This window comes from Ranitomeya variabilis, chromosome 4 (assembly GCF_051348905.1).
Source record: "Ranitomeya variabilis isolate aRanVar5 chromosome 4, aRanVar5.hap1, whole genome shotgun sequence".
Classification (NCBI taxonomy): Eukaryota; Metazoa; Chordata; class Amphibia; order Anura; family Dendrobatidae; genus Ranitomeya; species Ranitomeya variabilis.
Window position 1 is genome coordinate 684,699,833 of NC_135235.1, and position 26,833 is coordinate 684,726,665.

The following is a 26,833-nucleotide window of genomic DNA, read 5'->3' on the forward strand; positions in this document are numbered from 1 at the left end:
TCCAGCGTACCTGATGCGAGGAAGGTCTAGCCAGTTACCCGTTGATCTGGACATGGGGGTCTTAGTCCCCGAAGATACCTCACCGGATGCAGATTGGGATGTAGAAAGACAGCAAAGGTACCGCAAGGTACAGGAGTGCGTAGAGAGGAGTCTCGCCCAGGCTAGGCAAAAACAGGAAAGGGACTACAACCAGCACGCGCCTGCGATTCCCCTGTCACCTGGTGAGCAAGTACTCAAACGAAAGAAGAGATTACACAAGCTCGATGACCAATGGGAAGCGGAACCGTATACCATCCTGCCATCTGATTTCGACAACACGAAGGTCTGTCTCATCAGCAAGGACGGAGGGGAGACCTCAACGGCGATATCCAGGGATCACCTTAAGGTCTGCCCTGATAAGTTGAGAGAGAGGGAAACGGCTCCAGGAATCTCCCCACCTGAAGAAAAGGAGAAGATGATCCACACTGTCCTCGGTGACTTTCCCCAGTCCTGGACTCAGATAAATCAGGCCATCGTGGTACCTGTTCTAATGTTCCAACAGCCGGATCCACCAGAAACAATGGTGGTACCAGATCATCCGGCTCCGCAGCCTCAGCCAGCTCAGCAGATCCGATCTGAAGATGCCATGCCAACCGTAGAACCGGCAAGTCCTCCCTCTGCTATCGGCGAATCTGTCGTACCCACTGTTGGTAGCAGCAGCCCTGCCAGTGCTACCCAGACTCACTAGAAGTGTAGCCAGAAGGCAGTGCACTACACCAGCGGTAGCAAGCATAGCGGGCCCTGTTAGGTCAATAGCGACCACTGCGCTGCGAAGGTCCACACGCAGCACTCAGAATCAAACTCCACTCTGCTACAAAACTTGGAGGTATTAATGAGGGCTGCTATTTAGTTGAAAATGTTTGTGTGCATATCTTCTGTTACAGGTTTTAAAAATGGACAACGGGGTAATGGACAGTGAATTGCTCCAAAAACTTCTAAAAGGGGACCCCTTTGTTTACCCGGGGTCCCCGCTGTTTCAACCACTGAACTGAGAGTCATAAACTGTGCATGACCTAACTTTCGCAACGTTCAAGAGTCCTCACCTCCCATAGAGGGAAGCAATGTTATGTTTAATTGTGTATAATCTTTCAAAATGTTGTGTGTTTTCCTGTTAACATGTATTGTTGTTCTTATTTTCCCAGTCCGGGAGTACTGGATTTAACCGGGGGGGAGTGCAGCGCCCCAGAGTCCTTGTCGTTGCAGTAACGTCGCTCTGCCGCTAAGGGGAGTGATGTTACGTCTGATTGCACTAAAGGAGTTCACCTGATCAGGTAACACTCACATTACACTTCACACTCCGGCCACCAGGGGGAGTGGTTCTATCTAATAGGCCACTCCTCACACTCTGGTAAAACTGGGGGTTGGACAGGAAGACGGAGAGAAGTAACTGGGAAGAGCTAGTGAGAGTACCTGTCAGGGATGGGATCCTGGCAGACTCCTAAGAATAGCACAAACCAGTGAGCAACGGGAACACAGCAAAGAAGTGATAGAACCAGAAGGAGTCGTGCTGTAAGATCGAGGCAACATCCTTCTGAGGGGCAACAGTCGGTGGCCGGAACGCCGAGCAAATAAGAGACTACAAGCATTACTTCAAACCACGGCCGGACAGCCAATTATAGGTTGGCTGTCTCACTAAAACACCTAAGCAGACAACGGAGGCAGCTGTGGGAGAGGGGCGACTCTAGAGTCCCGGAAGAACTCCAGGCCTACCCCGTCATACGGGTGCGTCCTAGCCATATCATCTGGGGGACGGAGAGAACGAGCATCAGAGACAGACAGAAGCAGTTGTGAGGACTATCCCGGGGTGCTCAGCAGGGAATGACTACAACACACAGGCGCTAGAAGGTAGACGCTGATTCCCACCTGTGAAGGGGACTCCTGATGTGCCTTCGGACCGGCCGGTCTCAGACAGCCCGGTTAACAGTGCCCTGGATTGGACACCTGAAGCCTTCAGTAAAGAGGTAAAGAGACTGCAACCTGGTGTCCTCGTTTTTTACTGCACCGCACCACCACCACCATCCACATCTATTACTGTACGCCCCTCAGCAGGGTCACGGACCGGGTCTAGCCACCGTGACAACCCCAGAGCAGAGACTCAGAGGCCCGGTACCGGGTACCCCTCGGCCCTGCGGCAGTGGGGGCGCTACATCTATTCTTGATAACCAGCCTTGCTGAAGCTGACAGTTGCAGACCCCAGCTGTGAGTTTCTGACTGGTTAACAAAAATACGGGAGAACCCAGGCAGTGTTTTTTTTTTAAATATTTATTTACAGCGCAGGCGGCTGATGAATACTTCCATCCGCTGCTCCTGCTCTCACAGTTATTAGCAGCTGCAGGTGTCGGATGATGGGAGTAGTAGTCCCATCAGCTGACACCAGTGACCGGAGGTAAACTTTATACCTCCGATCACATCTTCTGACAGTGTGGGAACCGCAACTCTCTGACCTGCGTGGATCATTTCACTGCCGATCAGAAGCGCTATGCTGGTATTTCCCACGCTGTCACACAGCTTGGGAAACACCAGCTTTTGAGCTGTGCATGTTTTGCTATATTCGGCAATGTAATTGGTGAATAAATTGGTGAATATTGCAAATTTGGTGATTGTGAGCCAAACCGAACATTGAAATATTCGCTCATTTCTACAGATCATCAAGTAAATCACAAGAAATCTCCCAATGTAATCAGAGAAATATCATTCAGAAAGTTGTGAGATCCTGTTAGTGCATTGGAGACTCCGAATGGAGGATGAGATTTTCAAATAATCCTCAGAGGTTTTGCACTCATCACCCTTCATGATGTGTATTAAATTATAAGACCCTCTAAGGGCAAGAAAATCATTTACCCCCAAAGACTGATTACAGTCACGACTCCGCTCCATACACACGGCTCCTCTCCGTACACCTCGTACACACACGGCTCCGCTCCCTACACCTAGTACACACACGGCTCCGCTCTGTACACCTCGTACACACGGCTCCTCTCTGTACACCTCGTACACACGGCTCCTCTCCGTACACCTCGTACACACACGGCTCCTCTCCGTACACCTCGTACACACACGGCTCCTCTCCGTACACCTCGTACACACACGGCTCCTCTCCGTACACCTCGTACACACACGGCTCCTCTCCGTACACCTCGTACACACACGGCTCTGCTCCGTACACCTCGTACACACACGGCTCCTCTCCGTACACCTCGCACACACGGCTCCTCTCCGTACACCTCGTACACACACGGCTCCTCTCCGTACACCTCGTACACACACGGCTCCTCTCCGTACACCTCGTACACACACGGCTCCTCTCCGTACACCTCGTACACACACGGCTCCTCTCCGTACACCTCGTACACACACGGCTCCGCTCCCTACACCTAGTACACACACGGCTCCTCTCCGTACACCTCGTACACACGGCTCCTCTCCGTACACCTCGTACACACACGGCTCCACTCCGTACACCTCGTACACACGGCTCCTCTCCGTACACCTCGTACACACACGGCTCCTCTCCGTACACCTCGTACACACACGACTCCTCTCCGTACACCTCGTACACACACGGCTCCGCTCCCTACACCTCATACACACGGCTCCGCTCCCTACACCTCGTACACACACGGCTCCTCTCCGTACACACACGGCTCCTCTCCATACACCTCGTACACACACGGCTCCTCTCCGTACACCTCGTACACACACGGCTCCTCTCCGTACACCTCGTACACACACGGCTCCTCTCCATACACCTCGTACACACACGGCTCCTCTCCGTACACCTCGTACACACACGGCTCCTCTCCGTACACCACGTACACACACGGCTCCTCTCCGTACACCTCGTACACACACGGCTCCTCTCCGTACACCTCGTACACACACGGCTCCTCTCCGTACACCTCGTACACACACGGCTCCTCTCCGTACACCTCGTACACACACGGCTCCGCTCCCTACACCTAGTACACACACGGCTCCTCTCCGTACACCTCGTACACACACGGCTCCACTCCGTACACCTCGTACACACGGCTCCTCTCCGTACACCTCGTACACACACGGCTCCTCTCCGTACACCTCGTACACACACGACTCCTCTCCGTACACCTCGTACACACACGGCTCCGCTCCCTACACCTCATACACACGGCTCCGCTCCCTACACCTCGTACACACACGGCTCCTCTCCGTACACACACGGCTCCTCTCCATACACCTCGTACACACACGGCTCCTCTCCGTACACCTCGTACACACACGGCTCCTCTCCGTACACCTCGTACACACACGGCTCCTCTCCATACACCTCGTACACACATGGCTCCTCTCCGTACACCTCGTACACACACGGCTCCTCTCCGTACACCTCGTACACACACGGCTCCTCTCCGTACACCTCGTACACACACGGCTTCTCTCCGTACACCTCGTACACACACGGCTCCTCTCCATACACCTCGTACACACACCGCAACGCTCCATACACCTCGTACACAACGGCTCCTCTCCGTACACCTCGTACACACACGGCTCCGCTCCATACACCTCGTACACACACGGCTCCGCTCCATACACCTCGTACACACACGGCTCCGCTCCCTACACCTCATACACACACGGCTCCTCTCCATACACCTCGTACACACACGGCTCCTCTCCGTACACCTCGTACACACACGGCTCTGCTCTGTACACCTCGTACACACACGGCTCCACGCCCTACACCTCGTACACACATGGCTCCTCTCCGTACACCTCGTACACACACGGCTCCGGTCCGCACACCTCGTACACACGCGGCTCTGCTACATCCACATTCCACACTGTAAACCCCTCCTGACCCCACACATAAACTTCCTCTCATCCAGCACCATGACAACCAGCACAGCAGAGTCCTGCATACACTGAGGCCCCTGATCATGTGATCCCTGACTCCTCCCCTACTGTGACCTCATCACAGGTCCTGTGCACACAGAACAGCCATGTATGTGGAGTGCGGCTCTGCGGGTGGAGGGTCCACACCAGAACTGTAGCAGGTAAAGACCCCAATAGAAGGTGTCCCTTCTAATTGGGGGGAACTATCACCTCTAATAATCCTCGGACAGTTCTGACAAACACAGAAAAGTGTCCCTTTATGGAGGTGACAGAAAGTCTGTTTAGTCCCTTTAGCTTCATAGTATCAGCTCTAATCCAATGGTGAGAGAGCGATTTACCCTGAAGAGTCACAGATTGTGGGGTTGTTATACAATGTTATATTTAGGGGGTTTGTGTTGTCTCCTTATAAGAATCACAATGGTTTTGTTCCTTTTCTGCTGATAGATACAAACGACCCAACTATGAAAGACGGGAACCAAGGAAGCATGTATTACTCTCATAGTACGGGGCCCCTTTATTGGCCTCCACACATTATTGTCAGGAAACCTTCATATAGACGGCCGGTGGTGATGGAGTCAGTGACGGACTCTGGCCAGATATGTTTCTAGAGCCGTAGTAGAAGATGAAGATGTCGTCCTCATCATGAAGTAGTTATTTCTCCTGTCATGTGTAATGAATATCTCCTGCAGTATTGCTAATGCCGATTGCAGTGTCGGTAAATGAGACGAGAATTAGCGTTATGGAAGATGAGTCTATGAGGAACGTATTCAGCTGCCGACTCCGAGGGAGAAACTGCTTGTTGTCTGTGGCCTAAATATATAGGTTTTATTAGTAGATGTAAAGAAGAAAACTAAATACTGTAAAATAATAAATCTCCTCATATGTTTCCCTCATTATCTCCAGTAATTGTATTATTACGTTTGTATTATTTTTATGTTACATCGGCTCATCTTCTTCTCATTCAGGTCTCTACAATATCGGATCCTCAGTGAAGATCTTCTATATATGAGAATTTTTTGACTTATCCGAAAAGATGGATATGGACAGAGACAAGATGGCGGAGAGGATATTACACCTCACCCTAGAGATCCTCTTCCGGCTTACTGGAGAGGTGAGAGATTCTGATGACGTCACATTACATCATTCTTATCTAAGGGAACAACAGATGGACAGAACTGGAGAGGTGAGGACTCTGGAAATATCTGTAGTGAGATTCATTAATGTCTCTCCATAACCAGGATTACACAGTAGTGAAGAAGACCTCTAGTGAGCGCTGTCAGGACCCTGTGACTGAGGGATGGGGAAGACCCCTGAGCCCAATCACAGGGCCTCCACCTCATCCCCTGATCCATGAGGACATCAGTGACCAAAAGATCCTAGAACTTACCTACAAGATTATTGAGCTGCTGACTGGAGAGGTGACACTGCTGGGAATGCTGGGACATTATACAGTAACGCTATGAAGGGATCGAGGGATGACGGTATCATTGTATGTGTCAGGTTCCTATAAGGTGTCAGGATGTCGCTGTCTATTTCTCCATGGAGGAGTGGGAGTATTTAGAAGGACACAGAAATCTGTACCAGGACATCATGATGGAGATTCCCCAGCCCCTCACATCACCAGGTAATAGACAGGACTAAATACACACTGCCAATAATTATCTGTATATAAAGATTGAATTCAGTCCCTGTATGTGTTTCCTCCAGTTCTATACGGTAAGGGGAAAACACCAGAGAGATGTCCCCATCCTCTTCTTCCACAGGACTGTAAACAAGAAGATACCAATGTCCCTCGGGATCATCAGGTAGGTGGAGAGAAGCTGTCAGGAGATCTCCCCTATTATGTGTAGACAGCTGTGAAGGTCTTGTACTCAGTCTTGTTTTATCCCCCCAGAGTGATATGTTTTTTACTTGTGTAATGAGAACGGTGGAGATGGCAGGAGATTAGAGCTGATCATAGATGTGGCTTCTCCCTCTGTCGGTGATTGATACAATATTTGTTTCAGGGTAAAGATCAAGATCATATTAATACTACAGAGACATATGTGAGGGGTGACGAACTGTGTAAAAAGGCGACTCCTACATATGACTACTCAGGTTAGTAGTAACCACTAAATGCAGAGAAGTAAAGAAGTAGTTCAGTCATATCTCACTCGTGTGATCACAATTTTGTCTCTAGACCATAATATTCTCCCCCACCCAAAACTGTCCAAATGACTTTGTGTATTGAAAGCTCTTTTCTATAGAGCTTACACTCTGGGAAATCCACCTACCCCCTGAAATTAGGAGACACTGACCATTTCCTGTCCAGGTCTGTAAACTACAAAACCAAATGACAGCGTAAGTAGAATGTGCTGAAAAGTTAGAAAATCACTTGAACAAAAACATTATATTGGGCCTGTAAGAGAAATCACAATTACAAACAGAGTGATCGATTTCAAGTGTTAATTTGTTAGTGTTGATGATTATGGCTTACAGCCAATGAAAACCCAAAAGTCATTATTTCAGTAAATTATATTAATTAACAAAAAACACCTGCAAAGGCTTCCTAAGCTTTACAAAAGGCCCCTTAGTCTGTTTCAGTAGCTCCACAATCATGGGGAGGACTGCTGACTTGAGAAATGTCCAGAAGGCAGTCATTGACACACTCCACAAGTAGGGGAAGCCACAAAACGTCATTGCTAAAGAAGCTGGCTGTTCAGAGTGCTGTATCCAAGCATAATAATTGAACTTTAAGTGAAGGGAAAATGTGTGGTAGAAAAAGATGCACAAGCAACCGGGATAACCGCAGCCATAAAAGGATTAATTTTTAAAATTTTGGGGAGATTCACAAGGAGTGGACTGATGCTGGAGTCATTGCTTCAAGAGCCACCGCGCACAGACTTATCCAGGACATGGGCTTCAATTGTCACATCCTTGTGTGTAGCTACTCATGAACAATAGACCACGCCAGAAGCGTCTTACCTGGGCCAAGGACTGGACTGTTGCTCAGTGGTCTAAGGTGGTGTTTTCAGATGAAAGTTACTTTTACATTTTATTTGGAAATCAAGGTCTGAGAGTCTGGAGGAAGAGTGGAGAGGCCACAATCCAAGCTGCTTGAGGTCTAGTGTGAAGTTTCCACAATCATTGGTGGCTTGGCGAGCCATGTCATCTGCTGGTGTAGGTCTACTTTGTTTTATCAAGACCAAAGTCAGCACAGCCATCTACCAGGAAATTTTAGAGCACTTAATTCTTCCCTCTGCCGACAAGCTTTTTGGATTAGGAAATTTCATTCTGCAGCAGGACTTGGTAACTGTCCACACTGCCAAAAGTACCAATACTTGGTTTTAAAACAGCAGTATCACTGTGCTTAATAAGCCAGCAAACTCACCTGACCTTAACCCCATAGAGAATTCATGGGGTATTGTCAAGAGGAAGATGAGAGACACGACCCAACAATGCAGACGAGCTGAAGACTGCTATCAAAGCAACCGGGGCCTCCATAACACCTCAGCAGTGCCACAATCTGATCGCCTCCACTTCACACCGCATTGATGCAGTAATTGATGCAAAATGAGCCCCAACTAAGTATTGAGTGCTTTTACAGAACATACATTTCGGGAGCCTAACATTTCCAATTTTAAAATCATTTTTCAAGCTGGTGTTATAAAGTATTCTAATTTACTGAGATAATGACTTTTGGGTTTTCATTGGCTGTAAGCCATAATCATCAACATTTACATAGATCACTCTGTCTGTAATGACTCTATGTAATATGAGTTTCACTTTTTGTATTGAAGAACTGAAATATATTTACTTTTTGATGATATTCTGATTTTTGTGAGAAGCACCCTCCTTAGTATGGAGGTGCCTGAACAACTATTGTATTTTCTCTACTTTGTGTGTGTGTGTGTGTGTGTGTGTTTGTATGTAAGCAGTATGTTGCCAGATCCCTGGTCCATAACCTGTTCCTGATTCTCGTGTTGTCTAAATATGTTCCTGAAACCTGTATTGATTGAACTAGCACCAGTGTCCTTCCTGGCTTGTGTTTCAAAATCTGCAGTGTTTGAACAAGGACCAGTGTCTGTCATCTGGGTGATCCAGAATCCATACCATCTGTATCTTCTCCTATATCTGGTGTACCTGTATCCAAATCCTGTACTGCCAGTGACTCCGAATCCATGTCCTTGACTGCCATCCTGACCCATTGGGTCAGCTCCGCAGTATCGGGGACTGCCCAGGAGGTGTACCTGGCGGCTATCTGCAGTACAAGCCTAACTCCATTATGAGAAGCTCTATCAAAAACCAAGTAGCCACTCCTGGTTCCTCTACTATCGGCGAGCAGGAGCCTAATCCCTGACTGCCCCTAGCGATAGGTCCTGGATAGGGACGGGGTAATCACTAGTCAGCCCCCATTACAACTAAAGGCAAATAAGGTAAACAAACTGGGGAACACTTGGCTTGAGAAGACACCAAAGAGATCACGTCAGCTATCCTTCAAAGAGAATGCCAAGAAGGAAATAGTGGACTACTAGTACTTTCAACCAGACAAAGGGAAATAGAACTATCACCGGCGCCTTGGTGAAGTGAATAAAGGTACTTAAACATCCAGCAAAGGTGTGTTAATAAGCAGCATATTGTGGAGACCACTGCTAGGTCCTAGAAGGAAAAGGATATCCCTCCGCAACAGAGATACAAGATCCGGAAAGTGCTTGCAGAGCTAAGCGCAATGACTTTCTTCATCTGGATCCAGAGTGACTGATTGTCACACCTGACACACGCGTGACATTCTGTCTTTAAGCCACTATTCCGTCTGGTTCTTCACACGGTCTTCCAAAATTGGTGGGAGCGATGAAGCTTTGGTAGCTGCCTTCTGGGAGGGTTTGTCTAGAAGGAATAAGGATAAATTGGCTAGTCGAGATATCGTTGCTACTCTAGACAACCTTATTTCCCTGGCGATAAGGATCGACTTCAGGTTCGAGGAATGAATCTGATATGTGTAGTGTGAGAGGAAACTGTCACATCTGGCTCCTTCCTTCCAGAGACCACTCTTTCTACAGCCTTCTGAAACATTTATCTTCTCTGAACATATGCAGGTCGATCGTGTTAGGCTTGTTTAGCAGCAGCTGGAACACAGTCATGCCAAGGGATTATGCTACTGCTGTGGTGATGCTGAACATTTCATTCATTTTAGTACTGAGAAGTCTGAAAAACTCCAAAGCCTAGGATCTGTAAGAAAGGCTACCCTAGGTGAGAGTAATACTTCTCCACCATTGACTCTGATTGTATCTGTATCATGTGGACGCTTCCAGTTTGTGGAGACAGCCTACTTTTGACTTTGGCTTGAAATTTCTTGCAGCAAGCCGTGACAGATCGGTATCAGATTCCCGTCTGTCACCTCCAGAGTCCTTTGGTTTTGTCAGTCGAGACACAGGCCCTATCCAAAGCTGTTCAAGCAGTTACTGAGCAAGTAGAGTTCCAGGTAGAATTGTTGCATACGGAGAAGATCACCTTCTATGTGCTGTTTGGTCTATTTCATCCACGTATCTTGGGTGTTCCGTGGCTATGAACTCATGAACCTATTCTGTACTGGAACTCCGGTGAAGTGCTTCATTGAGGATAGTCTTATCACGAGAAGTGTCTGGTCCCTGTGGTTCAATTCAGCGCCGATGAAGCCATCTTCTACGCCAGTACTGCCATCTGTGGACTGTTTGTACGCTGACGTCTCCGATGGGAAGGAAGCAGAAACATTTACCTCCACACAGACCTGGTGATTGTTCCATAGACCTACTCCCAGAATCCTCACTGCCTCGAGGACTTATCTTCGTGGACACCGGTTTGGAGATTTATTCAGAGAGGGTATCTTAAATTCCCATCTGGCCATCTTGACAAGAACATCAAGACTGATATGCTTTTCAGGTCTTTTCTATCCAGCAACCATGGGTAAGAACCCCAGCTTGTCTTTGATTCTTCCAAGATGGTGGCTGGACATACCAGGCAGGGAGAGACTTGGCAATTCAAGGATACTGTTACTACGCCTGCTTCAGTCTGCTCTGATGGTAAGAAGCATCCTGGCCTTGAAGAAGATGAAACCTTTTTCCTTGTGGACTGAAGAGCACGTGGCCCTGAAGAGAGTTCATGGGATTTCAAGGAGAATATTCATCCCCCACTTCTGCGGAGAAGAGGGGGGTTAATGTAATGGCAATGCCAGCGTCACTGCATGGTCCTTCTCCCTCCTCCAAGTAGGGCAGCCGACATATTCATTGCCCGATTTCTTAAAAGGGCAGCGCTCGCACTTTGGAAATGCCGCCAGCCAATAGCTGGGAGGCATCAGGTATTTAAAGCTCCCTCCACAGTAGGAAGGAAGCTGAGCAACTTTTGTATTTTCTCTACTTAGTGTGTGTAAGTAGTATGTTGTCAGGTCACTGTCCTTGAGTCCCGTATTGTCTGATCCCGAACCTGTTTCTGAAACCTGTATTGTCTGAATCTGAACACTTTCCTAAAAGCCTTGTTTGAACTAGCACCAGTGTCCATCCTGGATAGTGTTCCAGAATCTGCACTGTCTGAACAAGGATCAGTGTCCTTCCTGACTGGTGATCTAGAATCCATAGTGTCTGCACCAGCGCTGTTATCTGGTCTACCAGTATTTGAACCCTGTCCTGCCATTGACTCATAGCTCGTAACTGCAATCCTTTCCCTTGGGGTCAGCTGCTGTAGTACCTGACACTGCCCAGGAATGGTGCCTGGCAGCTATCTGCAACGCAAGCTTAACTCCACCATCAGGGTCTCTAGTGAAAACCAGGTAGCCTCTAGGCCACGCCCCTCCTGGGTAAGCTGGGTTCTTGGCACAGTGAGTCCATGATCCAGGTGTGTGACAGTTTTCCTAGAACTCTGATATCTTACTTTATGAATTTACCTTCTCTTTTTTTTGTGCTGCTGAATGTGCTCATATGGTCCCTACAAGACCAGGTCCAGTCTTTCTGGCCAAATTTTGTTTTTTTGATCAATAACATTAAATGGGCAGTGACGGCCAAGTGTGAATTTCTGTACAATAACAGAGTTTGCCTTAATCCTGACTTTTCAATTTCTTTTAAAACTAACTTCATAGAGGATTGTGATAAACTACATAAAAAATTACACCTGTGTCATATAAGATCTCTAAGCTGTGCATGGCTTCTTGAAATTCTATTGACAGAAAATATTGGCCCTTACAATAGTTTAGATTGCCAAGAGCCACCGAACCCCATACTTTTATTACCACAGAGAGGTTTCACCATTTAGTTACTCATTTTTTTAATTATTTTTTTCTTTTTACTGATGAAGACTGTTGAGTTTGATCATTTCAGTAGATTTCTTATTGTCTATACTTAGATTATAGTAGTTAGTTCCCAAATTACTCTGATTTAACCACTTCCAGCAGCGAGTTTTATGTTCCTAACCAGGTCCCATTTTTCAAATCTGACTTGTCTTCTTATGTGGTGATAACATTGGACTTATTCACAAAGGAGAAACAGGAAACAAATAGACCTTAGGGGCACACTGTTGCTGGTCACTTGGCAGCTCAAAAGGTGAAAGTATCTGTCAGTGTGTAATAATTATATCGGTACTATGGAATTTAATCCCATGGGATAAAGCCAGTCCGAGAACAAAGTTGCAGCAAAGAATGTTTTTACTCGAAACAGAAATGTAAACAGAATTGACACGGATATTTCTGCAATTGCAACAAGGTCTTCAGCTGTATATAGCAAATAGCAAACAGAGCATAATACTGATATTTCTGCAGTAGTAACAAGGTCCTCAGCACAATAAAGTAAATCACAGCAGACTTCTCCGGTGTATAAGAAAGACATATCTGAACTGGAGCGGGTGCAGAGAAGAGCGACCAAGGTTATTAGAGGACTGGGGGGTCTGCAATACCAAGATAGGTTATTACACTTGGGGCTATTTAGTTTGGAAAAACGAAGACTAAGGGGTGATCTTATTTTAATGTATAAATATATGAGGGGACAGTACAAAGACCTTTCTGATGATCTTTTTAATCATAGACCGGTGACAGGGACAAGGGGGCATCCTCTACGTCTGGAGGAAAGAAGGTTTAAGCATAATAACAGACGCGGATTCTTTACTGTAAGAGCAGTGAGACTATGGAACTCTCTGCCGTATGATGTTGTAATGAGTGATTCATTAATTAAATTTAAGAGGGGACTGGATACCTTTCTGGAAAAGTATAATGTTACAGGGTATATACACTAGATTCCTTGATAAGGCGTTGATCCAGGGAACTAGTCTGATTGCCGTATGTGGAGTCGGGAAGGAATTTTTTTCCCCATGGTGGAGCTTACTCTTTGCCACATGGTTTTTTTTTGCCTTCCTCTGGATCAACATGTTAGGGCATGTTAGGTTAGGCTATGGGTTGAACTAGATGGACTTACAGTCTTCCTTCAACCTTAATAACTATGTAGAGGCAAACAGATATTTAAACAAGGCAGTCCAATAAGGTTATTAGTGCGTATGCACACAGTACTTAAATGAGGAAGTCCAGCAAAACTTGATCACACATGTGCACAGCACTTGTTAGTAGGAGTCCAATAATTCACAGATGATGCTTTGTGTGAATGCAGTCCTGGGAAAGAGAGGACGAGGGAAAAAGAGGGAGAGCGCTATCTAAGCGTAGCAGATGAGTAAATCTTTTTTGATGAGACAAGCACAACTTGAATCTTGCTCACCTGGTGTGGTTGTGCAAAGAGGCACAACACTGGGAAAAGTTTTGCAAACAAAGAAGATACTTCCACAGGTGTGCAGCTCGTCACAGAAGTTCCAGAGGCGAGAGGTTGCTGAATGGAGAAAGGCAGACCACCAAGTAGTGAGCAGAAGCGGGGAGTTCACCATCAAACCGGCAGAAGCTCAGGAGCCAAAAGCACAAAATACTCAGGCACAAGAGAACACATGATCCGGACTTAAATAATGAGGACAGACATGAAGTTCTATGACAGGGCGAGATCCAAGACTCCATCTTGGATCAGGGCGAACAGGCACCAGGAAAGTCTAGAATCCTTACACAGTGTGTGTCCAGTAGCAGCCCCGACACGCGTTTCGCGTGGGCTTCCTCGGTGGGCTTTCAGTGCGTCGGGGCTGCCACTGGACACACACTGACAGATACTTTCATGGGTGAGTGTAGAAACCCTTAAAAGGACACTGTCTTACACTTTGTAGTGAGGTTGTAGGTTAGAATGAGAGTTGAGAACATCTCATGCCTGGTGCACATATGGATTAGAACTGTCTAGATTATGTGCAATCGTTTTCTTACACTATACACTTTATTAATATTCTTCCTGCTATAACAGTTGTTACGGATTGTGTCTCTGTGGCTTACTAGCCATCCTGTTCTGTTACTACAGTAGTTGTCCTTCCACACATGAGTTTTTTTGTATGTGCCTTGTCTGTTTTTGTTTACTTAGTTTTGTATGTTCAGTTATTATATATGTTAATAACATTATTGGCTTATTTTAAAATACCGTATATACTCGAGTATAAGCCGAGATTTTCAGCCCAAATTTTTGGGCTGAAAGTGCCCCTCTCGGCTTATACTTGAGTCATGATCGGTGGTGGGGTCGGCGGGTGAGGACTGTCATATACTCACCTAGTCCCGGCGATCCTGGCGCTCCCCCTGCCTGTCACACTGTCTTCGGTGCCGCAGCCTCTTCCCCTGAGCGGTCACGTGGGACCGCTCATTAGAGAAATGAATAGGCGGCTCCACCTCCCATAGGGGCGGAGCCGCCTATTCATTTCTCTAATGAAGCGGTGCCGGTGACCGCTGATAGAGAAAGAGGCTGCGGCACCGAAGACAGGCAGGGGGAAGGAGCGGGACGCCGGGAGCAGGTAAGTATCGCATATTTACCTTCCCTCGTTCCACACGCCGGGCGCTGTCTCCATCTTCCCGGCGTCTCTCCGCTCTGACTGTTCAGGCAGAGGGCGCGATGACGCATATAGTGTGCGCGCCGCCCTCTGCCTGATCAGTCAGTGCAGAGAGACGCCGGGAAGATGGCGCCGAGGAGCTGCAAGCAAGACAGGTGAGTATGTTTTTTTTTTTTTTTATTGCAGCAGCAGCAACAGCTATGGGGCAATAATGGACGGTGCAGAGCACTGTATGGCACAGCTATGGGGCAATGGTGCAGAGCACTATATGGCACAGCTATGGGGAAATGGTGCAGAGCACTATATGGCACAGCTATGGGGCAATGGTGCAGAGCACTATATGGCACAGCTATGGGGAAATGGTGCAGAGCACTATATGGCACAGCTATGGGGCAATAATGGTGCAGAGCACTATATATATGGCACAGCTATGGGGCAACGGTGCAGAGCACTATATGGCACAGCTATGGGGCAATAATGGACGGTGCAGAGCACTATATGGCACAGCTATGGGGCAATGGTGCAGAGCACTATATGGCACAGCTATGGGGCAACGGTGCAGAGCACTATATGGCACAGCTATGGGGCAACGGTGCAGAGCACTATATGGCAGAGCTATGGGGCAACGGTGCAGAGCATTATATATATGGCACAGCTATGGGGCAACGGTGCAGAGCATTGTATATATGGCACAGCTATGGGGCAACGGTGCAGAGCATTATATATATGGCACAGCTATGGGGCAACGGTGCAGAGCATTGTATATATGGCACAGCTTTATGTGGAGCATCTATGGGGCCATAATGAACGGTGCAGAGCATTATATGTGGCACAGCTTTATGTGGAGCATCTATGGGGCCATAATGAACGGTATGGAGTATCTATTTTTAATTTTGAAATTCACCGGTACCTGCTGCATTTTCCACCCTAGGCTTATACTCGAGTCAATAAGTTTTCCCAGTTTTTTGTGGCAAAATTAGGGGGGTCGGCTTATACTCGGGTCGGCTTATACTCGAGTATATACGGTAATATTTTGTTTGGACTTGTACTCCATTTTTCTGTGTAGGATATAAAATCGGAACAATTACCTGAGGGAGGCATACAATATACTCTCGGATGAGAGGTATTATAGGAAATTGGATACAGATTAGTGAGGAGCGAGCATGCTGGCCCTACTTGGTGCTCGCCCGAACATCTCACTGCTCGAGAGGCTCGGTGCTCGCCGAGTATTTCCGGGGTTGCTTGGCAGCAGCTCAGGTCCCCGTCCTGCATGTTTGGCGCTCTATAGAGAGCCAATGAACTTGCAGGGATTGTCTGCCATGCACTGTAATGCCGCAGCCATGTTGGCAGCACGGTGGCTCAGTAGTTAGCACTGCAGCCTTGCAGGGCTGGATTCCTGGGTTCAAATCCTACCAAGGACAATATCTGTAAGGAGTTTGTATGTTCTCCCCGTGTTTGTGTGGGTTTCCTCCTGATACTCCGGTTTTTCCACATTCCAAAGACATACTGATAGGGAATTTAGATTTTGATCCCCATCGGGGACCGCGATGATAATGTGTGCAAACTGTAAAGTGCTGTGGAATATGTTATCGCTATATAAAAATAAAGATTATTATTATTATAGTGATTGGATGGCAGCACAGCGGCATCAGGTCTATATCAGACCTGTCGCCGCCATGCTCCTCATAGTTTTCTCCGGAATCAGTGAGTGTAGGGAGGGATGCTGCTGAGATATGGAGAGATTTGCTTGGTTCTTACTTAGTGTGGGTATACCATATATAATACACACACATATCCAATATCTCAACTAACAGTCCTTCTGAGGACTAATAAAGCTGCATAGAAATCATTGCCAGGCAGGCAGTGTATGTGGCAGACTGCAGTGCATATAGCAAGAGGGTCCATTACATTTCTGTCTGCGGCTGCTATTAAATATATTTCTAGCCATAGCCCCAGGTATCAGGGGCCAGAAATAAATTTTTTTTACAGGCCAGCTATTTACATCTGTGATTTGTCCGTTGCACGGATCAGAGATAAAAAGTGCGCTCAAAATTCTGCCATTTCTGGGCTCTATTTAAATTTTGTTGCAGCGTGTTAGCGAAAGTTATTGACACCAGTGTACTGGTAAAAATAGTTACCGTATATACTCGAGTATAAGCCGACCCGAGTATAAGCCGACCCCCCTAATTTTGCCACAAAAAACTGGGAAAACTTATTGACTCGAGTATAAGCCTAGGGTGGAAAATGCAGCAGCTACCGGTGAATTTCAAAAATAAAAATAGATGCTCCATACCGTTCATTATGGCCCCATAGGTGTGCCATATAGTGCTCTGCACCGTTCATTATTGCCCCATAGCTGTACCATAGAAAGCTGTGCCATATAGTGCTCTGCACCGTTCATTATTGCCCCATAGCTGTGCCATATAGTGCTCTGCACCGTTCATTATTGCCCCATAGCTGTGCCATATAGTTCTCTGCACCGTTCATTATTGCCCCATAGCTGTGCCATATAGTGCTCTGCACCGTTCATTATTTCCCCATAGCTGTGCCATATAGTGCTCTGCACCATTCATAATTGCCCCATAGCCGTGCCATATAGTGCTCTGCACCGTTTATTATTGCCCGATAGCTGTACCATATAGTGCTCTGCACCGTTCATAATTGCCCCATAGCTGTGCCATATAGTGCTCTGCACCGTTCATAATTGCCCCATAGCTGTGCCATATAGTGCTCTGCACCGTTCATTATTGCCCCATAGGATGTGCCATAGAAAGCTGTGCCATATAGTGCTCTGCACCGTTCATTATTGACCCCATAGCTGTGCCATATAGTGCTCTGCGCCGTTCATTATGGCCCCATAGGATGTGCCATATAGTGCTCTGCACCGTTTATTATTGCCCCATAGCTGTGCCATATAGTGCTCTGCACCGTTTATTATTGCCCCATAGCTGTACCATATAGTGCTGTGCACCGTTCATTATTGCCCCATATATGTACCATAGAAAGCTGTGCTGCTGCTGCTGCAATAAAAATAATAAAACACATACTCACCTCTCTTGCTTGCAGCTCCTCAGCGTCCCGTCCCGGCGTCTCTCTGCACTGACTGATCAGGCAGAGGGCGGCGCGCACACTATGTGCGTCATCGCGCCCTCTGACCTGCACAGTCAGTGCGGAGAGAGACGCTGGGAAGACAGAGCGGCGCCCGGCGTGTGGAACCTGGACAGGTAAATATGACATACTTACCTGCTCCCGGCGTCCCGCTCCTTCCCCCGGACAGCTGGTCTTCGGTGCCGCAGCCTCTTCCTCTGTCAGCGGTCACCGGCACCGCTGATTAGAGAAATGAATAGACGGCTCCGCCCCTATGGGCGTGGAGTCCATAATCATTTCTCTAATGACGGTCCCACGTGACCGCTGAACAGGGGAAGAGCTACGGCACCCGGAGACCGTGGGACGGGCAGGGGTAGCGCCAGGAGCCCCGGAAGCAGGTAAGTATGCCTCAGCGCCCTCTCCCCCTCACCCGCCGACCGTGACTCGAGTATAAGCCGAGAGGGGCACTTTCAGCCCAAAAATTTGGGCTGAGAATCTCGGCTTATACTCGAGTATATACGGTACCTACAGACCAGCTATTCCAAACTGTGGTTTGTCCGTCACACGGATCACATATAAGTTCACTCCAAATTAATCCATTTATAGTGAACGTAGAAAATATTGTCCTCCATTTAGAATGGGCAAGGCGCGTAGCAAGGGACGGGTAACTGTACGTGATGGTGCCTGCAGAGGTTGTGGCCGTGGGCAAGCTGAAATTGTGCCACAACAAACACCCACATCTTCTCGCCCAACCGTCCTGTATGAATTACTATGGGACCTCGACACTCCACTATCAAACCAAAAGCAGTGTCAAAAGGTTGTTGGTTGGATAGATGATGCTTCCAGTCGCTTTGCCACCACGACCACCACTGTCTTACACATGGTCAAGTCTCAGTAGCCGTGAGTCTGGACCGCATATTCCTCACCCTGATCCTTCTTCCTCCCACCATGCCGAGAACCCGGAGACAATTGATCCCACACTTGGACACTACGAAGAGCTGTTTTTCCAGTTATAGATTCGGGCCTCTCGCCCGGTCTACTTGAAGCGTGGTAAGAGAAGATCGCATGTAGCGATGCCCAAATATTTCAGCAGCCACGGTCACAAGAAGGTGATTATGAGGAAGTGTCACGAGGTGGACTATGATGAGACACAATTGCCAGATAATCAGGAAGAGGACCAGGGTGCGGATGTGGAAGACGAGGTGGTGGATGATGTAGTAACTGACCCAAGCTGACGGGAGAACATGCAGAGCGAGGACAGCAGCACACAGGGGGAGGGACGCATAGCACCCCAACAGGCAGGAAGAAGAAGTGTGGTGGCCGCAGACAGAAGGCGGGCAACCATTCCCCGTAACGCCAACACGACGGAAGTTGCCAGTACAACTGTTAGGTCTTCCCAAGTCTGGTTGTTTTTAAAGACTCTGCCGATAACTCCAAAAAGGCCATTTGGACCACCTGCCAGGCCAGCATCAGCAGGGGTAGCTAAACTACCAGCCTGACCACCACTACCATGATCAGGCACATGGCAGCAAAGCACCTGACTTTGTGGGTCGTACCCCAGGGTCCAGGAACAGTGTCTGCGGGTGACACATGCCACAACAGCGGAAGAAGGAGTGGTAAGCCAATTCCCTGTCCATGGTGCATGCGAAGATGCCTCCTGCCCTGCACCTGTAGTTGCACACACTCAACTAGCCCCATCAGCAAGCTCATACACGTCCAGTTATCCATACCCCAGTCCTTGGAACGGAAGCGTAAATTCGCAGCCAACGCCCTACAGGCCACACTACTAAATTCACACATTTTGCAACTGCTTGCGCTCGAAATGTTGCCTTGTAGGCTCGTGGAGATGGAAACTTTGCACAACCTGATGGCGGCGGCCATCCCTTAGTACTTGGTCCCCAGCCGCCACTATTTCTCCCGGTGTGCCGTCCCCGCATTACACAAGCACGTGTCCCACAACATTAGCCATGCCCTCAACAATGCAGTTACTGGGAAAGTCCACCTAACCACGGACACGTGGACAAGTGCTTGTGGGTAGGGACGGTACATCTCGCTGACGGCACACTGGGAAAACATAGTGGATGTCGGGACCCAATCAGACCTTGGGATGAAACACGTCCTCCTGACGCCGAGAATTGCGGGCCCTAGGTCGGTCAGGGTTGCCCCCACAGTCTCCTCCTCCTCCACGTCCATCTCTGAAATGAGAACATCAGTCACAAGCTGGAAGCACTGCCTCAGCCAATCGGCAACAGGCTGTGCTGAAGCTAATACGCTTAGGTGAGAAACCGCACAATGCTGAAGAGTTGTGGACCGTTCTGAAAAAGCAATCGGATTTGTGGCTGACACCGCTGAACCTACAGCCAGGCATGGTCGTGTGTGACAATGGCCGGAAGCTGGTGGCGGCTCTGAGGTGAGGTAAGCTTGCACACGTACCATACCTGACCCATGTGCTTAACCTCGTGGTTCAGCAGTTTCTCAAAACCTACCTGGAGCTTTCGGATCTGCTAGTCAAAGTATGCCGCCTGTGTGTCCATTTTAGAAAGTCATCTACAGCTTCCAGCGCACTTGCCGTGCTTCAGCAGCGTTTGCAGCTTCCGGCTCATCGACTGGTGTGTGTGATGTCCCCACATGTTGGAAGTCTACACTGCAGATGTTGGAAAGGATTTGTGAGCAGTTGTTTACTACCAGCATCAACAAGGCTGTTGGTATTCAGTTCAGACTCCACACATAACACCTCAAGAGTGGACATGGATGTCAGACGTAAGTACCATTCTACAAAACTTGGGGACTCCACCAAGATTGTGAGCGGCGATGACGCAATAATTAGCTCACAATCAAAGAGGATTCACTGCAGGTGGAGCAAGATGAGATGAAGCAAGGAACCATACAGGGTGATTACACACAGCCCAGCCTCATCTCATCCCAATGTGGATTGGGTGACAGTGAGGAAAAGGAGGAGGAGGAAGAACAGGAGCTAGTTTAATGCGTTATACACAGTACTACCTGCATAATTGTCATACCATCTGTTCAGCGTGGATGACCTGAGGACATGGAGGAGGAGAGCATGGTCAGTCGTCCTCTTGGTGAGGACATGGAAGTCTTGCCTGTTAGCAGTCTTGCACGAATGGCTGAGTTTGTTACACTGCCTTTCTCGTGACCCTCGCGTTCTCAAAATTTTGGGTGATAGTCATTACTGGTTGGTGATACTTCTAGATCCATGCTACAAGGAGAACTTTCTATCTCTTATTCCCGAAGCGGACAGGTCTACTAAAATGGGTCAGTACCAGAAGGCCCTTGTTGGGGAATTATTTTAAAAATGCCCATCTGAAAACTCTGGCGGCAGCGGTCACAGTTCGTTGGTCAACCAAGGAGTACACGTGAGAGAGACACAACTCCAATCCAGCAGAGGCAGGGGGAACACTGGCAAAGTTTTGGGAGAGTTTTCTCAGACCCTCCCCCATCGCACAGGCCCTGAGGCGCGAGGTACTCTTACAAGGAGTGCAAAGTTTGGGAAGATGCTGAGGGAGTACTTTGGTGACCGTACCAACGTCCTCCGTGATTCCTCTATGCCTTATAATTATTGGGTATCCAAGCTGGACACGTGGCATGAACTGACTCTCTCTACGCCTTGGAGGTCCTGGCCTTCCCTTCCCTGTCAGATCCGGTTTTTAGTGCCGCTGGTGGAATTATAACTGATAAGCGCATCTGTCTGTCAACTGAAAATGCTGACAGGCTCTTATAAAAATGAACAAGGACTGGATTGGGCCAGACTTCTTAACACCACCAAATGATGGCAGTGTAACATAAACTCAAATCCAGTGTATTTTTTTGGGAGGTCTATTGACATGCACCTCTTCACACCCAGACATGGGTATACGCTTCCTGATTTTAGCTATTTGCTGTTGTCGTCCTCCTTCTCCTCATCCTCATCTTCCACCACCATATCACCAGAGTGATCGTGGTCTGTGATGCAACACCCACATAATTATTTTTAAAGGGTGTTTATGATGCCCCTAAAAAAAAATTAAAAAAATGGTTATACAATATGTTCATGTATTCCCCCCAGGAGTAAATGTTTGTCAGCTTATGCACTTAATGCATGGGCACTAAAAGTATAGGAGACCCACTACTTTCTAATAGGAACATTTTTTTATGAGGTCCTCCTCTACTTCTTTTCAAAGGTGCATTGGAATGGCTCCAAATTTTTGGCAGCCCTTGCATTCACTGCATAGGTAAACACTATGGGAGACCCACTTCCTAATAATGGGAACATTTTTTTTTTTATGAGGCCCTCCTGTCTCTTCAAAGGGGTATTGGGGTGTGTCCAAATTTTGTGCAGCCCTGCCACTCACTGCATATGCAATAACCGTATAGCAGCTCCACTGTTTAATAATAGGAAAAGTGTAGCCGGCTGATGGTTCTCTAAGAATAGTGAGGACGCCTGATGGCCCCATAAAAATAGGCTTTGTGTCTTTCAGAGTCCCTCCTTCATAAATGAAACAGGATGTGTCTGAAGTGTCACACACCACGTGGCCAGATAAGGTTGCAAAATGTTAAAATGACATTTCCCAGTGAATGCATTTGTCTTGGTTGAAAGCAATGGTAAAGTTCAAAAACGCTATGTGTGAACATAGCCCAAGGTGTGGAGGAGCATTTTTGTTTTTGGTTATTTATTTTGCCTTATATACAAGTCATTACCCTGGAAAGGATGCTCCTTAACATCTTTCCCAGGAAAATCCATTTTGATTTAGTTTCTGTGTGTTTTATTGTCTGTATAAGTGTCGTAAGACCCTGACAACATTGGTCACAGCAGTAACCTAGGAGTCAGAAATGCTTCCAGGGGTCTTCCCCATGCTGTTGCCATGTCATTTGAGCACTGTTCCCATTGACTTCCGCAATTTCTAGTCCCTCTGCAGACTGCCGGTGGGGCCACCGGAAAAATGCTCGAATTTCCCATAGACTTACATTGGGCTCGTTGCTCGGGTCGAGCACCCAAGCATTCCAGTTTGCTTGACCTGAGTAACGAGAACCCCAGCATTTTATAGCTCACCTATCGCTAATACAGATCCCTCAAAAAATTTTATGGAGGATTGACAGCTTGATTAATTATGCCTTTAAACAAAACATCTTAAACAAGAAATATTATTTTTGACTAATACCCAAATAAGGTCCTATTTTAGCACCTACCAAAGGTTCATAAAGATTGAATCCACCAGGGTGCAGGACTATATCAGGTATAGGATTATTGACTTGCTTCCTGTCACACTACATAGATCTTTTCTTACAAGAACAGGTCAAGAAATTACCATCTTCCTTGCTAGTTTCTAGTCAGCTCATTACACAATGTAGGAATGTCATATGGGAGGAAGACTGCATATTTATAACCATGGATGCTAATACACTCTAATATAGAGCATGATTTGGATATATAATCGGTTGCATATATAATAAAAATAACCGGTATGCCAGCAAAACAAAAGTAGATTTTGGTGGATAGTCTAAAGTTTACTTTGGAGCATAACTTGTTCACTTTTCAAGAACATCAGTATTTACAGCAGCTTGGCACCGCGATGGGGACTCAGGTGGCCCCAAGTTTTGCAAATCTCTTTATGGGGCGCTTCGAATCCTCATCGCCAATTTGCCAGCCGCCATATTGCCATCACATAATATATTATCGATATATAGATGATTTGATCTTTTTTTGGAAGGGTGAAGAGAAGGAGGCACAAAAGTTCATTAGAGCAATGAACATGAACACCTGGGGATCTCCTTCTCCGCAGAGAAAAACAAAGAAAAAATAAAAAAAAATTTTTGGACTTGGAAATCAGCCATCAAAACAAAAAACTTTATACTAAAACCTTGTTTAAAAAAACTGATACTAATGGCTTTCTGGACTCTCGCAGTTCCCATTATCCAAAATGGAAACAAAATATTCGTTTTAGTCAGTTTTGCCGTATCCGAAGGAACAATACTAGTGACAAAGACTATATAGAACAATCTAAACTATTGTACAATAGATTATGAACAAAAAATTCCCTAAAAATTTTGTTATGGGGGCATGCAAATCCAATTTGAAAAAAAATCAGGATGAATGCCTCAGCAGGAAAGGAGTTAAAGAACATCAAATAGATGATAAAGGGGAGGAAAATAGTATAAAGTGGCATTGTAATTTTATTACTGGCTTCAATAGTGACAACATTCAAGTAAGAAATATTTTAAACAAATATTGGTATTTGCTAAAGAAAGATCCATTTTAAAAATTGTATACCAGAAAAGCTCGGGATTACCTTTGGTAGGGGCCGTATGGTTAAGAGCATTATAGCACCAAGTAACCTCAGAAAAACATCGAGTGAGGGACAAAACCAATAAACAAAGATAAAAAATTCTCTAAAAAACATATAGATGTAAAACCAGGGGTGTATAAATGTGATTCTAGGAAATGCTGTAGTTGTAACATAATTGGACATAATAGCAGATCTATCACATCCTACAGCACGGGTGAGACATAGGAAATCACACAAAATTTAACAGGTGACAAAGACTGTCATATATGTGATTACTTGTGACTGTGGCCTACAATATGTGGGCCGTACAACACAATCCTTGCGGGCCCGCATGAATGGCCACAGGCACAATGCAAAAAATGGAATACTAGAACACCGTCTATGTTTAAAACATAATAAACAATTCAATGTTATTGTCACCCCAGTTGAACAAATAACTCCAAATTGTTTAACAGAATAATGAACGCTTAATCGGAAAGACTCCATTTAGATCTTTCAATTGAGAACATTCTATCCTGATGGGCTGAATGATGTGGTAGAAGGGGTTAAATAAAGAGGAGGAGGAGAAGAGGGAAGGAAGGAGGGGGAGAAAAAGAAAGAGGAAGGGAGAAAAGGAAGAGGGAAGGAGAAAGGGAAAAAAAAGGAAAAGTTTTAAGAAAAATTTCTTCAATTTTCGAGAAGACAGAAGGGAAGGAATTAAGAGAAAAAATTGAAATCCCATTGTTCCACATCAGTCTTGTTTCTTCTACCTCCCAAGAAAGAGACAAATAATAACAAAGGTGATAAAGTTTTTTGTATAGGTCTTTTTTTTTTTATAGAACTTATACATTTTTTTTTAAAAAAGAAAATTTTTATTGATATGATATATTTTCTTTATGAATTTTGTGTATGCCATTAGAAAAATATTTTAGAATTTTTTTAAAATTGGATTTGATTTGGATTAGCTTTTTCATATTTATGCTTTTATGCATGTAAAGCTCTGGATAAAGTTGGAGTGATATGGGTGTGTTTGAAAAGGGTTAAACCCTGGTATGGCACCCGCCCAAAAATGATATCCACTGACTTCATTTATATATAAAATGCACAAAGCAGTAATAGTTTATATGTAATACCTGAGGAAGACTCATAAGAGTTGAAACGTTTTGTATGCTGTATTAATAAATCCTGGGTTTGGAATATATAATTGTATCCTACCTACTGATGTGCTCACCACCTGGAGAATAACTACATAAGAAGACTAGTCAGGTAACCTTGTCAGAACCAGGAGGGCAGAGAAAATACAAAATCCGAAGATGGAAGATTAGTCAGCAAACAGTTCTGGATTACAACAGGAAACAAACAAGCCGGGAGCTGAGCATAGAGGACTGAACTAGATGAGAACAAGACTGTGTCTGGCAGCTTCCGTCAATATGCTTTGAGCTTTAGTATGGTGTGGTGCTTTCCAATTGGCTTACGTAGGGAGCAGATAATTTCAGCTGGACAGCACACAAACCTATACTGCCAGATTAGATGATATTACTGGTCTCAGGCAACCCAATCTCAGTGGCTGGACAGAGCCTGCGCAGCCCAGAGCTTCTGGTTCCGACGTCTCCTTCATCACCAGTGCTGCCAGGAGAATAGATAAGGCCGCTCTTGGTACCAGAAGCAGATGTCGTGGGAGCAGATCCCAGTGGAGAGGGAACAACGTTTGCAGAAGCCATAACATAACTATATGGCAGAAAACAAGAGCAGTAGAAATTCCCATAAAGTGACTCCATTTTGGAAATTATAACTTTTTTTGAATTAATCTATAGGAGTAGTGAGAATCTGCCCTTTTCTCACTATATAAACAACAAAAACCCTCACTGTCGCCCTGATCCACTCCCGTCTGGACTACTGCAACGCTCTATTAATTGGCCTCACCCTCACTCGACTTTCCCCTCTCCAGTCTATCCTTAATGCAGCAGCCAGGGTCGTCTATCTAGCTAATCATTACTCAAACGCGTCCGCTCTTCGCCAGTCATTACACTGGCTGCCTATTCATTACAGGATACAATTCAAAGTACTTGTTCTCACCCACAAAACTCTTCACAGTGCAGCACCCCCTTACATCTCCTCCCTCATTTCTGTCTATCGGCCTAACCGACCTCTGCGCTCTGCAAATGACTTTCGACTAACCTCTGCACTAATCCGAACCTCCCACTCCCGACTACAAGATTTCTCCCGTGCTGCGCCAATCCTCTGGAATGCTCTACCCCAAGAAATTAGGACCATCCACAATTTGCATAGTTTTAGGCGCTCCCTCAAAACACATCACTACTTCCATCTATCCCCCATTCCCTGAAGATAGCTGGACCATCATTGTAAATACACAACTGTACTTTGTATCTCCCCCACCTCATTGTAGATTGTAAGCTCTCGCGAGCAGGGTCGTCTTGTGTTGCTTTAATTATTGTATTGTTAACATTGTTACTTATGACTGTTGTGTTTGAAGCTGTTAAACTGTAAAGCGTTGCTGAATATGTTGTCGCTATATAAATAAAGATTATTATTATTATTATTATTATTATTTTGACTCCAAAGACATTTTCTGGAAATTAGCACGCAGTGGATGTTGAAGAGTGAAAATTGCACATTTGCCATTTTATTTCCCAACACACAGTTCCTAGATTGTG

At 46.3% G+C, this 26,833-nt stretch overlaps 1 protein-coding gene across 2 annotated transcripts in view; it reads left to right on the plus strand.

Moving 5' to 3' along the window:
- Positions 1 to 4,969: 4,969 nt before the first annotated feature.
- The window catches only part of LOC143767590 (uncharacterized), a 65,441-nt gene continuing 43,577 nt past the window's right edge, over positions 4,970 to 26,833 (plus strand). Inside the window, exons 1-6 of one of the 2 annotated variants that reach the window (XM_077256004.1) lie at positions 4,970 to 5,075; positions 5,880 to 6,025; positions 6,153 to 6,332; positions 6,415 to 6,538; positions 6,622 to 6,719; positions 6,921 to 7,011. In XM_077256004.1, the coding sequence (XP_077112119.1) occupies positions 5,948 to 6,025; positions 6,153 to 6,332; positions 6,415 to 6,538; positions 6,622 to 6,719; positions 6,921 to 7,011 (571 nt within the window). In that variant the 5' untranslated portion in view covers positions 4,970 to 5,075; positions 5,880 to 5,947. The remainder of the gene's footprint in view (positions 5,076 to 5,879; positions 6,026 to 6,152; positions 6,333 to 6,414; positions 6,539 to 6,621; positions 6,720 to 6,920; positions 7,012 to 26,833) is intronic. The other variant, XM_077256005.1, reaches the window with a different exon arrangement.